The following is a 13,834-nucleotide window of genomic DNA, read 5'->3' as shown; positions in this document are numbered from 1 at the left end:
TAATGGAACTGCGCGATGAAATGAATAATAACCCGGATTTTTCTGGTCGTGTTTTAACTCTTCAACAAGATGGTGCGCCGCCCCATTACGCTATCATTGTTCGCGAATTCCTAAATCAAAATTTCCCGGATTGGATCGGTACACGAGGTCGAGTAGAGTGGCCTGCAAGATCTCCTGACCTGACTCCCTTGGATTTTGCCGTGTGGGGAATTTTAAAGGATAGGGTGTACAAAAATGATTTACCAGATGTGGAGACCATGAAAAACATCATAACCAACGAAGTCGATACGCTGAATGCAGATAAACCTTTACTTGAGCGCATCTGTAAAGCTGTTAAAAAGCGATGTCTGAAGTGCATCGAACAAGAAGGAGGTCATTTCGAACATTTGTTATGATGCCAGAGAGTCGGTTTTTGCCTTGCTTCAAACTAATTTTGTGTATTTTGTTTTTTTCCGAATAAATTTTGTATTTTTGCTACGCAATGTCATTTTTTTTCAATTGGTTGCGCGAATTTTGGGCCACTCAGTAGATTTCGGCGGCGTTTAGAAATGTTATAAAAAAAGTTTATTTTTAGATTTATTCTAAAACAATAAGAAATATATCTGCGGAACCCTATATTTTTGTAATCAGAAAAAAGTAACGAATTAGTTATAATACTCCACACAGTAAAAAATAATTACATGGTCCAGTACTGGTAATTTATTGCCATCTATATTCATGTAAAAAGTTACACGTATGTAATAGCAAAATAAATGCATATCTAAACAAGCGCATTTTCCATTTCTATGTTTGTACTTTTCGTTTGTGATTGATGTAATTTTACTTCTTAACCCAAGTAATGTACACGTATTAACACGTAAAAATAACTATATTTATATGTACAATTACTTGTGCTATGAATATTGTAGTTCGTCTGCTATGTAATAATTCATTATTCAGCCCTGTACATTTACATCATTTTAAGCTTAAATAAATGTAAAAATACGAATGTCATTATGGAAGTTCTACATATCCAAATTAGTTTTATGTCTAAATTATGAAAGCCAATAGTTTTTCCACCATTGTTATAATGTTTTACAGTACAAAAGCATTAAAAGATTAAAAAGTGTAAACTTTTACAATTTTAACAGACGGCAAACTTGGAACACAAACACTTTGTGTACAACCTGCATATGTACTAAAGGGCACCAAACAACCAAATACTAAATGGACAGATTAAAGTGGTTTATTATTATTATTATTATAAGATAGCGCGTATAATGTTCGACTATTCATACGTTATTAGACTGTACTCGGCACAATGGTGTCAACGCGTTGTGCGTAGTTGCAAGCGTACAGTTGTGCGAACGCAGAAAGTGGTGGTGGGGCCATCCCGTATTTTACATGTTCGTAATAGTAATTTTTAACAATATTACATGATTTCCCAATTTATTAAATACATTTACATTGTTTTACTTGATTTTCCATTTATTTACAGGTTTTTCCTATAGTTTACAATGCTTTGTGTAATTCATATTAAAAAAATGTAATATTTTGTAAATATACTAATTTCCTGTCATTTTACTTGGTATTAACTGGATTTCGAAAATTACGTTGTTAATTCATGTATTATTTCATAAGTCAATCTTGTAGTATAATGTATTTTTACATCTTTTTTTTACCGTGCACCTACTCCTCCGATATTTTCAATTTTGGCATCTAGGGGAAAAACAAAAGACGATAGCGCTTTGAGATAGTCTATTCGGACATCGAATTTAAACCATCCTGTACATTTCCAACACAAGGTTAATCAACGTACTGCCTCGGCCGCAAGCGTCCTCGGTTTAATACACGATGTCACTGTATTAAATCAAGGTCGCTTGCGGCCGAGACAGTACATTATTTGACATTAGTCTTGTGTTAATATATTAACTTTAGTGCCTCGGCTGCAAGCAACCTCGGCATAATACACGAGAAGCCGAGGTCGCTTGCGGACGAGGCATTAGAGTTAAAACCATATCAACACAAGACTCGTGTCAAAGAGCGCAGCGCCTCGGCCGCAAACTGCCTCGTCTTAATAAGCTGGAGTGCACGATTTCAGTTTATTAAATCAAGGTCAATATATCTGCGATAAAACTTTGAAAAGTAACAATATCTGACTCAGCGTGGTAAGTGGTATGATGTAGTGGGTCAATTTTTTGCGTGTTTATATGTACAGGGTGTCCAAATTTCGATGGGTTTGCGGGGTATCTCAGTTATTATGAAAGATAGAAAGTTGCGGCTTTCGCGAACCTGAGCTACTTTTTTCTGAAACTTACAATGGCGCAAACCAAATTTTCATAGCCCTCTTCGTTTTTGATATACAGGGTGTGTTTCAAAATTTACGATTTTCAGACACCTCCTGTATCTCGGCTATCCGGAAATGTAAAAACGGGTTCTAATAGATTTTTTCACGTAGAATCCAATGCTGCACGTAGAATTTTTCTAGTCATCACAATTTTTGAGTTATAAAGAGTTAAGCATTTTAGAAGTTGAGTATTTAGTATTTGAGTTGTGTTTATAACTCAAAAACCGTGATGACTAGAAAAATTCTACGTGCACCATTGGATTCCACGTGAAAAAATCTATTAGAACCCGTTTTTACTTTTTTACTAAGTTTCCGGCTAGCCGAGATACAGGAGGTGTCTGAAAATCGTAAATTTCAAACACTCCCTTTATATCAAAAACGAAAAGGGCTATGAAAATTTGGTTTGCGCCATTGTAAGTTTCAGAAAAAAGTAGCTCAGGTTCGCGAAAGCCGCAACTTTCTATCTTTCATAATAACTGAGATACCCTACAAACCCATCGAAATTTGGACACCTGTACACAAATAAATAATACCATTATTAAATAAAGAAGACTAATTATTTTGATGACAATATTTTAATAAAAATCATTTTTTAATCATTTTCCACTTGTAGGTATAATACACAAATTCATCGTACATAACCAGCACTAAAGCTCCAGCGGTACATCTCATTGCATTAACAAAAGCACCTCTAAAAAATCCATATATCCCGTATTTTTTCCAAATTCTTTGTGCCGTTATGACCATCGTTTTATTTTTCCTTAAATTCATAGGTCTCCCCGCATCTAACATCATGTGCCTGGCCATTGTGTCCAAAGGATACGAAGCCATCCCTGCCGCAATTGTACAAACCTGCGCCGAAAGCAGCGAGAGAAGTAGCGGCATCTTTTCCGATTTATCGTTTGAATTAGTTTTGTAATGTTTGTCGTGATAAAGCAATTTACTCATTTCGTATAAAGCAAAGTAAAAAGCTCTATAAATTCCAAAACCAATAACGGATAAATGAACACCTCTATAAAGACCTAGAACGCCATCTTTTTGTGATATCTTATAAAAACAGCTAAACATTCCATTAAATTCTCTTGGTTTTGTTTTTTGATTAGCAGTTGGAGTTGATCCCGCTTTGTGCTTTCCATGTCCCATATCCAAAGCTAATCGAGTTTGACAAAAATCTAACGGAAACACGAGCGCGGCAGAACAAGCTCCGGCCAAACCCCCAGCAAATAATTTACACATAAGCAAATTCATATAATGATCACCTGATACACAAGACGTGAAAAAATTTTTGTACGTATTATATAGCGAAAAATTTAAAGCTTGAGATGGGAAATATCTTGCTATATTAGTTCCATTCCCTCGCCATAAACTTAATATTCCTTGTTCCTTGGGTATGCGTGTAAACAAGTCGATAAGGCCACTGTATGGTTTTTGTTTGCCAGTCATTACATCTAAGGCATAATCTTGATTTTGAATTATAAATTTTGCACGTTCGACCGGAGCTATTAACGTTTTGGAAACGACCGCGGCCGATCCGCTCACTCCGAAATCGAAAAGAAAACTCTTTACTTTTTCATTCATGGATGTTGCTGTACGTTTAAATTTATATATTTTTTGTCACATCTTTTTAAACTGAAATTTTCTTATAACTTATAAAAAATTTTGAGATATTAAATCAATTAAACGTCAATTAGACGTTCCACCGAAACGAAATTATTAATAATTTATTTTACAGGAAACTACATATTTAAATAAAAAAATTTAAAATTTTCTTTTTTATTGAGGTAAATAATTTTAACAATCACTTCAAGTGTATTATTGTTTTTTTTTGTATCTTCTCTTTTTTTACATTTATAGCGGCCATTTTTTCGGTTTTACATTAAAATTTGCGTTACACCTTTTACATAAATTACATAATTCACAGCCTTCTACAGTCTACTAAGTAAAAAATTATAACACTTAAGCACTAATTTACACCGAGTTTCTTTTTTGATTTTGTTCTTCGGCTTTGATATTTCTTTTAATACAGGTGAACCAAATTAAATCACCCCATACAGTTTCTTTTTGTTGATATTTTCATTTTTTTATACGTATTTAAAACCCAATTATTGGCACTTTCATAACAAAATTAATTATTTAACATTCGTTTCATTACAAAAAAATTAAAATATAAAAACACCTTATTGACGTACTTAATAGTTCTTTTTTAGTGTCCGTAAAGTCATGGTGCAAAAACACTAATGAAAATCACAGTGGAAGCAAAATTAAGGTGCAGTTTAAAAGTTAGAGAGTTTTCCTTTTATTTGGTGAAGATTTCACATTTCTATCTTGCTTCCTTCCGTTCCTGTAACCTGTAATCGATTGAGTTGAAAGTGCACCATCACTTTACGAACACACCATAGTTAAAAAAGCTCATGTTTTTGACTCATCTTTGTACACCAACACTTAAGAGTATTTCTTAAAAAATGGAAGCGTACTATTTTTCTTTTATAACACGACAAATTCAAAAATGATTGTTTATAACAAAAAAAAATTAAAACAATTTTTTCCCAAATAAAAATTTAAAATCAATCATTTTTGATTTGGCGGTAGAAAACTCGATTTCGGAAGAGATTCGAAAACGAAAAAGCTTTATTAAGTGATATTTCGCGCTAAAGCTTTTTAGAAAAATGATTGTAACTTCGATTAAGTAACTTTTAGCATCTCTCTACACAATACATATTATAAAATCTCTTAAAACTCATAATATATTTTTTAACGAGGCGCTAACAACAAGATTAACGTGAGCAATAATGATTGCCATAAGGTTAATAACGATTTCTTTTTCTTATATAGTGTTTTAAAAGTTGCAAACGCGTTTTTTTAAGTAAAATTAAACCAAAAATCCCCTAGATTTGAAAGGATTGTGGACGGATGTTGACAAAAAAGTAAATTTTAAATGTTTTAATTAATTAAAATTTAAGGATTTATTTTAGGGGATTAAATTTAATTTTACGTTTAATATTTTTTTTTAACAAGAAAGCAACGGCAAAAGCCTTTGATCATTAATTACCTTTATAATAATTTTTTTAGGTGCAGGGGAAACTACCGATGAACATTTTTAACACGTTCGCTACCGCGCTTTCTACAGTAGTTTTTTCTGTTGGTTTATTGTATATGACATTTTTGTAAAAAAAGACCTAGTCCTGTTTACTGGACATCTTTGGAATTTCTTCAAAGTCTCCATTTCCTTTTTCTAAATACAACGTCATGTGCTATACAAACCAAAATCATTACTACGGTTGCAAACTTTTTCAAAATTCTCTTTTTGGAATTAATTTAGAAATATATCCACTTGGCTGAGCATCAAAAATTCTAAAATCAGTTGTTTTTGGACGATGACTTTGATATTTTGTCACTCATAACTGAGAAAATATGTCACTGAGACACTGCCTCGGCCGCAAATCACCTCGGCTATAAATATAGAACAACACACTTTTTTAAAGTTCTCTTTCTGAGGTTAATAGAAATATATCTACTTCAAGTATCTAACCAAAGTTGGCTTTAATATTTTATTGTATACAGTGTGACCCGTTTGAAAGCGGAACACCCTCGTAAAATTTGTATTTATTATCCGATTTCGATAATTTTTTTTTTAATTGTAGAGCGTAAAAAACTGTACCTTAGGACAAAGAGTGATATTTTTCTTAAAAAAGCCAAGGCCTACTATTTCACTTTTTAGGTGCTAAAAATGAAGAAATCATATTAGGAAATTTTTTACAAAAAATCTGAGTACACCACTGCATTAACCCTTTCGATCCTGGCGTACACTACAGTGTACGTCAATTTATAAGCTTGGAAATAGAAACTGGGACACAATTTTAACCATTAATTCCTAACGTGCACTTCTAAGTACCCTATAGAACCGAACTACCGAACGTGGTGGTATAGAACTTTCATACTAAAATGTAGGAATTTTTTTACTGGCGACAACCGGAGAATTTGAAAATTGTCGTGTTGGTATCGCTACTACCTTAAGTTCTTTACTGAAACCGTGTTATGGATCATCGGTAAAATTATGTGTTGAAGTGAATAGTATGTAGATAACGTCTGATGTAGTAGTGAGTCGATCAGTTTGTTTATTTTTTTAAAACTGCGTTGTAAATACTTGTACACCACAGTGCACATCGGGTGTTATTGGAGTATTTATAAGCTGTAAGTTATAACCTTATATTTTCTTTATTATATTGAATATTGTTTATAATTTCTTACAGTTCATTAAAAATGAACAGGAAACCTTTAAAATACGAAGAATTGGTTAAACTTATAGAAGAAGGCCTCTCAGATATAAAGTGTCTAAGCGGTGAGGAAGATGAATGTGAAATTGATTTATGTGAACAAAGAGGTAAATTTCAAATAATTGTAAACTGTGTGGACCTCTAAATATTATTTTATGTTTTTAGACGCAGGCGGTGATATCAGTGATAACGAAGAGCTAGAGGTGAATGCACACGAACCAACTGATTTGGCTGAACACTCTGAAACTTTGGAAGACAACGAGACAGTACCCGTTGCAAAGAAAAGAAAAATTAGTAAAAAAATGCAAAAAAATATTTATTATGAAAATAATGAACTAACTCCACCCACAAAAATTTGCTGGCGTAAGAATGTGACGTATATAACACCAGAAATAAATTGGTACACACCTCCTATTCCAGCAGATATTGACCTAGAAAGTCCTCTGTATTTCTTTAGACAGTATTTTACAAAAGATTTGTTTGAACTTATGACAGTCAATACGAACCTCTTTGCAGTTCAGCAACACGCACGATTTACAGCAACAACTCAAAATGAATTAGAAGTATTTGTTCGCATGCATATTTTGATGGGGAACTTGCCCTATCCAAGACTTAAGTGTTACTGGGAAAATAAACTACGTATCCCAACTATCGCCGATGCAATGCCTCGTGATAGATTTCACAAATTGAGGTCATTCTTACATTTTGTGAACGTAGAAGAAAAACCACCTGAATGCAAAGATAGATTTTGGAAAATACGACCACTCTACGATACAATTCGGAAACGAATGTTACAATTGCCACTGGAAACCAAGTTGAGTATTGATGAACAGATGGTTCATTTCAAAGGAAGGTTAAATGTAAAGCAATACGTGAAAAATAAGCCCAGTCCTTGGGGGGTAAAAACTTACGCATTATGTGGAACAAGTGGTGTTATGTATGACTTCATAATCTATCAGGGGACTACAACAGAGTTCAATTCTGATCAAGTTGAAATCTTTGGTGTGGGAGCCTCCGCAGTGTTCAAGCTGTCTGAACGAATACAAGAAGTAAACGTGCAGCTATATTTTGATAATTTTTTTTCAAACTATCAGTTGCTGCAGTATTTGAAGCACAGATATATACATGCTGCTGGAACTGCAAGAATTGACCGCTTTCACAAGCCCCCTTTTTCTACTGACGCTGAAATGAAACAAAAAGGACGAGGTACTTCAGAAGAAGTTTTGAGTAACGATGGTGAGGTAATGCTTACCAAATGGTTTGATAATAAGAGTGTAATAATGGCATCGAACTTTATGACTGTGGGTAATACCGAAACCTGCAAGAGGTGGGATAAACGGAGAAAAGAGTACGTGGAAGTTCCTCGCCCAGAAGTCATAAAAAATTATAATATAAACATGGGTGGAGTAGATAAAATGGATTTTTTAATCAGTATTTATCGCACTAAAATACGATCACGTAAATGGACACTTCGGATGTTTACACATTCTATTGATTTAGCATGCGTAAATTCTTGGTTAGAGTATAGGGCCAAAGCTGAAAGGCTTGGTCTACGTAAGAAAGATATTATGGATCTTTTACATTTTCGTGCATATATCGCAGAAGGGCTTATTGGAGCTAATAAACCCCCAACTTTGAAAGCACGCGGAAGACCTCTAAAAGATTCACCACTTTCATCATCATCTACGAGCCGACAAAACCCGGAATCTTTACCTATCCCCAACATACGCTTAGATGGTCTACACCACCTTCCAGTGTTTGATGACAAAAGCTTTGCGTCTAGGTGCAAAATGATGTCGTGTAAGAGCAGGACACACATCAAATGTGAAAAATGTCAAATCCACCTATGTATTGGCAAAAAGCAAAATTGTTTTGCCACTTTTCATACGAAAAAATAAATTACTTTGTACATTTCCGTTTTACTTGTTCTTTTGCTGTTTTTTTAATAAATGGTGAAATACACATATTTAGTTCTTTATTACACCGAAAAATTTACGACTTTTAATACCAGCGTACACTATAGTGTACAGGGTGGTTCAAATTCGATGTCCGAATAGGCTAACTCGGAAACTATAAGAGTTAGAAAAAAAGTAGCTTACATGTCATGATCTCGTTTTTCGAGAAACTGCTAATGCCGAAAACCTCATAGCGCTATCGTCTTTTGTTTTTCCGCTAGAGGCTAAAATTGAAAATATCGTAAAACCAGCAAGCGCAATTATCTTGGTTATTATTATAGCTGGAGTATTATAACTAAGACATTATATGGACACTTTTTTACAGAGAATTTGATGACGTAGTCAAAAAAATTTTTTTGGTTTTAGATTTTGAGATATTATCACAATGTTCGTTTTTTTAAATGGAAACAACCACTGATTATTCGCTTATTAAATTCGTTATTTTTTTCTGATTACAAAAATATAGGGTTCGAAAGGTCTATTTCTTATTGTTTTAGAATAATGCTAAAAATTTACTTTTCTTTTAGTGTCTTCCAAAAAATTAAATTTACAGTTTCCTGTAAATTACGGTACTATAATTAAAAATGAAAAAAAAAAAAACATATTTCTGATATTTGAAACAAATATATTTGTTGAACTATTTAATTTATATATGTAATTATGCAAAAGTTGAAATAGATTGCATTATTTCACATTTTTTATTAATATTTAATATTATTCTTAAATGACTTAATAAATTATTGATAGATGGCGCCATATGTTTTTTTTTAATTCAAATAAACAGCAACATTTGTATTCAAAAATTTTCTGAAGTGTCACTTTAAAAATCCTGTTTTTTAAGATGGATTACGAAAATTACGAAAAGTTTAACATATTAGAATGTTACATATTAGAAAATAAAGTAAATTTTATATAAATTTTTAGTAGAATAATTTTTAGTTATAATACCGTAATTTACAGGAAACTGTAAATTTAATTTCGTCGACGACACTAGATGGAAATTTTATAAAAAAAGTTTATTTTTAGCTTTATTCTAAAACAATAAGAAATAGACCTATCTAACCCCATATTTTTGTAATCAGAAAAAAATAAAGAATTTAATAAACGAATAATCAGTGGTTGTTTCCATTTAAAAAAATGAAAATTGTCATGATATCTCAAAATCTAAAATCTTAAAAATTTTTTTGTCTACATCATCAAATTCTCTGTAAAAAAGTGTCCATATAATGTCTTAGTTATAATACTCCACCTAGAATAATAACGAAGATAATTGCACTTGCTGGTTTTACGATATTTTCAATTTTGGCCTCTAGCGGAAAAACAAAAGACGATAGCGGTATGAGGTTTTCGGCGTTAGCAGTTTCTCGAAAAACGAGATCATGACATGGAAGCTACTTTTTTTCTAACTCTTATAGTTTCCGAGTTAGCCTATTCGGACATCGAATTTGAACCACCCTGTACATACGCCTACTCCATTAAATCCCAGTGTGCACTGTAAATTTTAAATTTTTTACTCATTCACAAAAAAAATCGGGGTCGAAAGGGTTAAGCACCTTTTGAAATGGGCATATACCAAATTTCATCAAAAATGGTTACAAATTAACACCGTTACAGATAATTGAAAAATACAATATTTTATGAATTTATTTGATCAGATGGAGTAAACCATGACAAAAAAGGAAATAAAATACAGCCAATAATACAAAAACTATTTACATTTGTAACCATGGAAATAAAAAAATAGTTATCTAGTAAACCATGGAAATAAAAAAAAAAGAATTGAATTCTATGAAAGTGATTTAAAGCATTACTTCTGTCAGTTTTGTGCTTATAAAAATTTTATAAAATGTGTGCAATTTAGTGGTGTAATTATGGAACGACTAAGTGTTAGACACAAAGTTGAAATTGTACGCCTTGTTGGCGATAATATTCTTTCGAAAAGAAAAGCGGCTATAGAATTTAATAACAGGCATCCAGATATGCCTCCGGTTAGTGCTAGCACCGTTCACCAGGTAAATAAGGTATTCAACGATACAGGCAGTGTATCAAAACAAATTCTAAAAGTTCAAAATCCACGCCGGGAAATTAGAAATAATAATCAAATAGTGGAATATTTTCATAATAACCCTCATTCGAGTTTGAGAACGGCTGCCATAGATTTAAATATTTCAAGAGAATGTATTAGAAGGTGCCTTACAAAAAATAAAATTAAACCCTATAAACCAAAATTTCTACACACTCTTGAACCAAGAGACGAAGAGAGAAGACTAGAATTCTGTTTATGGGCTCAAGGTGAATACTTGGAAAACAGAAACTTTTTAAGGGAAATTTTGTTTAGCGATGAGGCCACGTTTACAACAAATGGCGTGGTGTCATCGCAAAATTCAAGGTACTGGTGCACAGAAAATCCAGAGTGGATCATCAACGCAAAGCGACAGTATTCGCATAAAATAAATGTGTGGTGCGGAATACTTGACAACAGAATTATTGGTCCATTTTTCTTTGAGGGCAATTTAAATTCAACAAAATTTTTGTATTTCTTAAGAAATGAGTTTTCGAATGCGCTAAAGAATTTACCACCTCTGGTATGTGCGAATATAAAATTTCAATTAGATGGGTCTCCCGTGCATAACGCAGTAGTGGTAAAGCGTTGGTTAAATGAAAATTTTGAAAATCGATGGATAGGAAGAAATAGTCATCTTATTGAATGGCCGCCAAGATCTCCTGATTTGACACAACTCGACTTTTTTCTTTGGGGAATCCTTAAACAGAAAGTTTACAGGTCAAGGACACAGTCGCTAGATGAACTGCGTGCTAGAATAGTTCAGGCATGTGCAGACATTACCCCAGAGCAACTGAGGAATGTAACAATTAATGCACGAAGAAGGTACAATAAATATATCGAACTTAACGGTGGATTGGTGGAAGCAACAGACATTTAACTAGTTTTTATTTTCTATTAATATCTTGAAATTTTTTGAATTTCTGTTAAACATTGTTAAATAGTTTTGTATTATTCTCTGTATTTTATTTCCTTTTTTGTCATGGTTTACTCCATCTGATCAAATATATTCATAAAATATTGTATTTTTCAATTATCTGTAACGGTGTTGATTTGTAACCATTTTTGATGAGATTTGGTATATGCCCATTTCAAAAGGCGCTTAATGCAGTGGTGTACTCAGATTTTTTGTAAAAAATTTCCTAATATGATTTCTTCATTTTTAGCACTTAAAAAGTGAAATAGTAGGCCTTGTTTTTTTTAAGAAAAATATCACTCTTTGTCCTACGATACAGTTTTTTACACTCTACAATTAAAAAAAAAAATTATCGAAATCGGATAATAAATACAAATTTTACGAGGGTGTTCCGCTTTCAAACGGGTCACACTGTATGTATGAAAAAAGTGTTATTGAGCTACTTTGACAAGAAATACGACTACAACTAACTAAACACAGCAGTAAAGAACAAGAACTGGGTATACTAATAAATGCACATGCATTCCCCGTATTCGTATTTCAAACATGAGAAAATACTATAATACTAAAGCACCAATTAAATGCATTAGCAAACGCGTCCAGTAAACTGGACGTCGCACAGTGGCGTATTTCACATAGAAACATGATTAAAAGTCGGAAATACAGATTCACAGAAATTAAGGCGGCTGCTGTCACTTAACGTGACCAAGTGTTTAGGAAACAATTTTCCGCATTCTTTATTGGTGTCTGGTTGCCCTACACTGCGTAATCAGTTGTCATTTGCGCTCTTTGGTGTATGCACGTATTTCACCAAATTATCATATTAAATCGACGGTGAAAGGTGCTTTTGTGTATTTTATTTTTATTTTATTTATTACATTCGGGATGCATACAGGGTTGACCCCCAACTAAGCATCCACAAGATACTCAGCTAAAAATTAATAACAAAAAACTTAAGAGTACAACAAAAAATAATATTCTAAATCAAAAAGAAAACAAAATCAAAAGTAACACTCCAACAAAAAAAAACAAAAAATCAGAACGCATATACAAAATTATTGTTACAATATTATATAAATAAAAATATTCATTAACGGAGTAATAACGATCTCTCCACACCCACGCCCCGCAAGAAACGCTTGAAAACAGCCAAAGACACATTGAAGATGTCGATGTTCCTACAGCAAGAGTCATGCGCATTCATCAAGCTCACAAGAGGAGAGTAAAGATGTGCAGAAGACAAGGATTTACTAATTCTAAACAAATATTCACCACGTGTTTGATATGACGGTACATAAAAACATAATTCTCTTACCAATTCCGAGGAATTGAAAAGATTGTTAACTACTTTAAACAAGAATAATAAATCGTAGCACAGCCTCCTTTGCTTTAATGTCTGGAACCCTAGAGCTCTGCAACGCAAAAGATAATCACCGTAAGATAAAAATGTTTTGTGAGCTAAATACCTCAAGAACTTCAGATGTACGGATTCAATGCGGTTAATGTGAATAGTATAATGAGGGTTCCAGACAGTAGAGGCGTAGCTAAGAACACTAACCACTAACGCCATATAAAGAGATTTGATACATTGAATATTTGTGAACATACGGCAGGTCCTAATCACAAAACCCAACCGCTTTAGAGCCTTGGCAATAGTAAAGTCCACATGTAAATTGAACATCAGCCTGCTGTCCAATAAAACGCCAAGATCATTAATGTGGTCAATGGGTGCAATTGAGTAGTACTTTAATATTTTATATGTAAAGAGGGGTCAATTACGATATCATCGTAAAGAACTCTTCAATAGAAATCTCTTTTGCTTGAAAAAAATTTTTATATTGCTAATCGTTTTCGAAATAATCCACCCTAATTGTTGGTACTTTTTACCGGTGTTATTTAAGTTGACAAATAGATGTCGCTATTCGTCGTTTTGAAAAATCATGTAATTTAGAAATGGCTGGTTAATAACAAGAAATTGTTTTTACTAACAAAATGAATAAAATAACAAGGAGTTTTTTTACCACAGAAGAATATTACAAAACACTAAATAATAAAACTTAATAAATTAAAAATTATAAAAAAAAAATAAAATTATTTAATTGTTATTGACAGAACGTCAACTTTGTGAAACTAGCAGTTATCAATTCTTCGTATTTATCTTGAACAACTAATTAGAATTTTATTTAAACATCAACATGCCTTTCAACAATGAAGAAGCGTATGACATGTTGATGTTATTGGGGGAATGCAGACAAAATTTTCGGGCTGCCGAAAGATTGTATGCCGAGCTCTTTCCTTACC

General features: G+C 32.8%; 3 protein-coding genes across 3 annotated transcripts; 2 read left to right on the top strand and 1 right to left on the bottom strand.

Annotated features, from left to right (window-relative positions):
* The first annotated feature begins 20 nt into the window (after positions 1 to 20).
* On the top strand, positions 21 to 395 carry LOC139429298 (uncharacterized). Its single transcript, XM_071194964.1, has one exon. The coding sequence runs from the start codon at positions 21 to 23 to the stop codon at positions 393 to 395; it is 375 nt and encodes a 124-aa protein (XP_071051065.1).
* A 2,516-nt stretch (positions 396 to 2,911) lies between these two features.
* LOC111417446 (ADP/ATP translocase 3-like) lies at positions 2,912 to 3,904 on the bottom strand. The gene has a single exon (XM_023049725.2). It carries the CDS (start codon positions 3,902 to 3,904, stop codon positions 2,912 to 2,914), a length of 993 nt encoding a protein of 330 aa, XP_022905493.2.
* A 1,865-nt stretch (positions 3,905 to 5,769) lies between these two features.
* LOC139429432 (piggyBac transposable element-derived protein 3-like) lies at positions 5,770 to 8,566 on the top strand. The gene is made up of 3 exons (XM_071195191.1): positions 5,770 to 6,517; positions 6,577 to 6,707; positions 6,766 to 8,566. The coding sequence occupies exons 2-3, from the start codon at positions 6,587 to 6,589 to the stop codon at positions 8,496 to 8,498; spliced, it is 1,854 nt and encodes a 617-aa protein (XP_071051292.1). The 5' UTR covers positions 5,770 to 6,517; positions 6,577 to 6,586; the 3' UTR covers positions 8,499 to 8,566.
* The last annotated feature ends 5,268 nt before the right edge of the window (positions 8,567 to 13,834 follow it).

Source organism: Onthophagus taurus, chromosome 3, assembly GCF_036711975.1.
Source record: "Onthophagus taurus isolate NC chromosome 3, IU_Otau_3.0, whole genome shotgun sequence".
Lineage (NCBI taxonomy): Eukaryota > Metazoa > Arthropoda > Insecta > Coleoptera > Scarabaeidae > Onthophagus > Onthophagus taurus.
The sequence above is the reverse complement of the archived record's forward strand: the minus strand, read 5'-3'. Positions and strand labels throughout refer to the sequence as shown.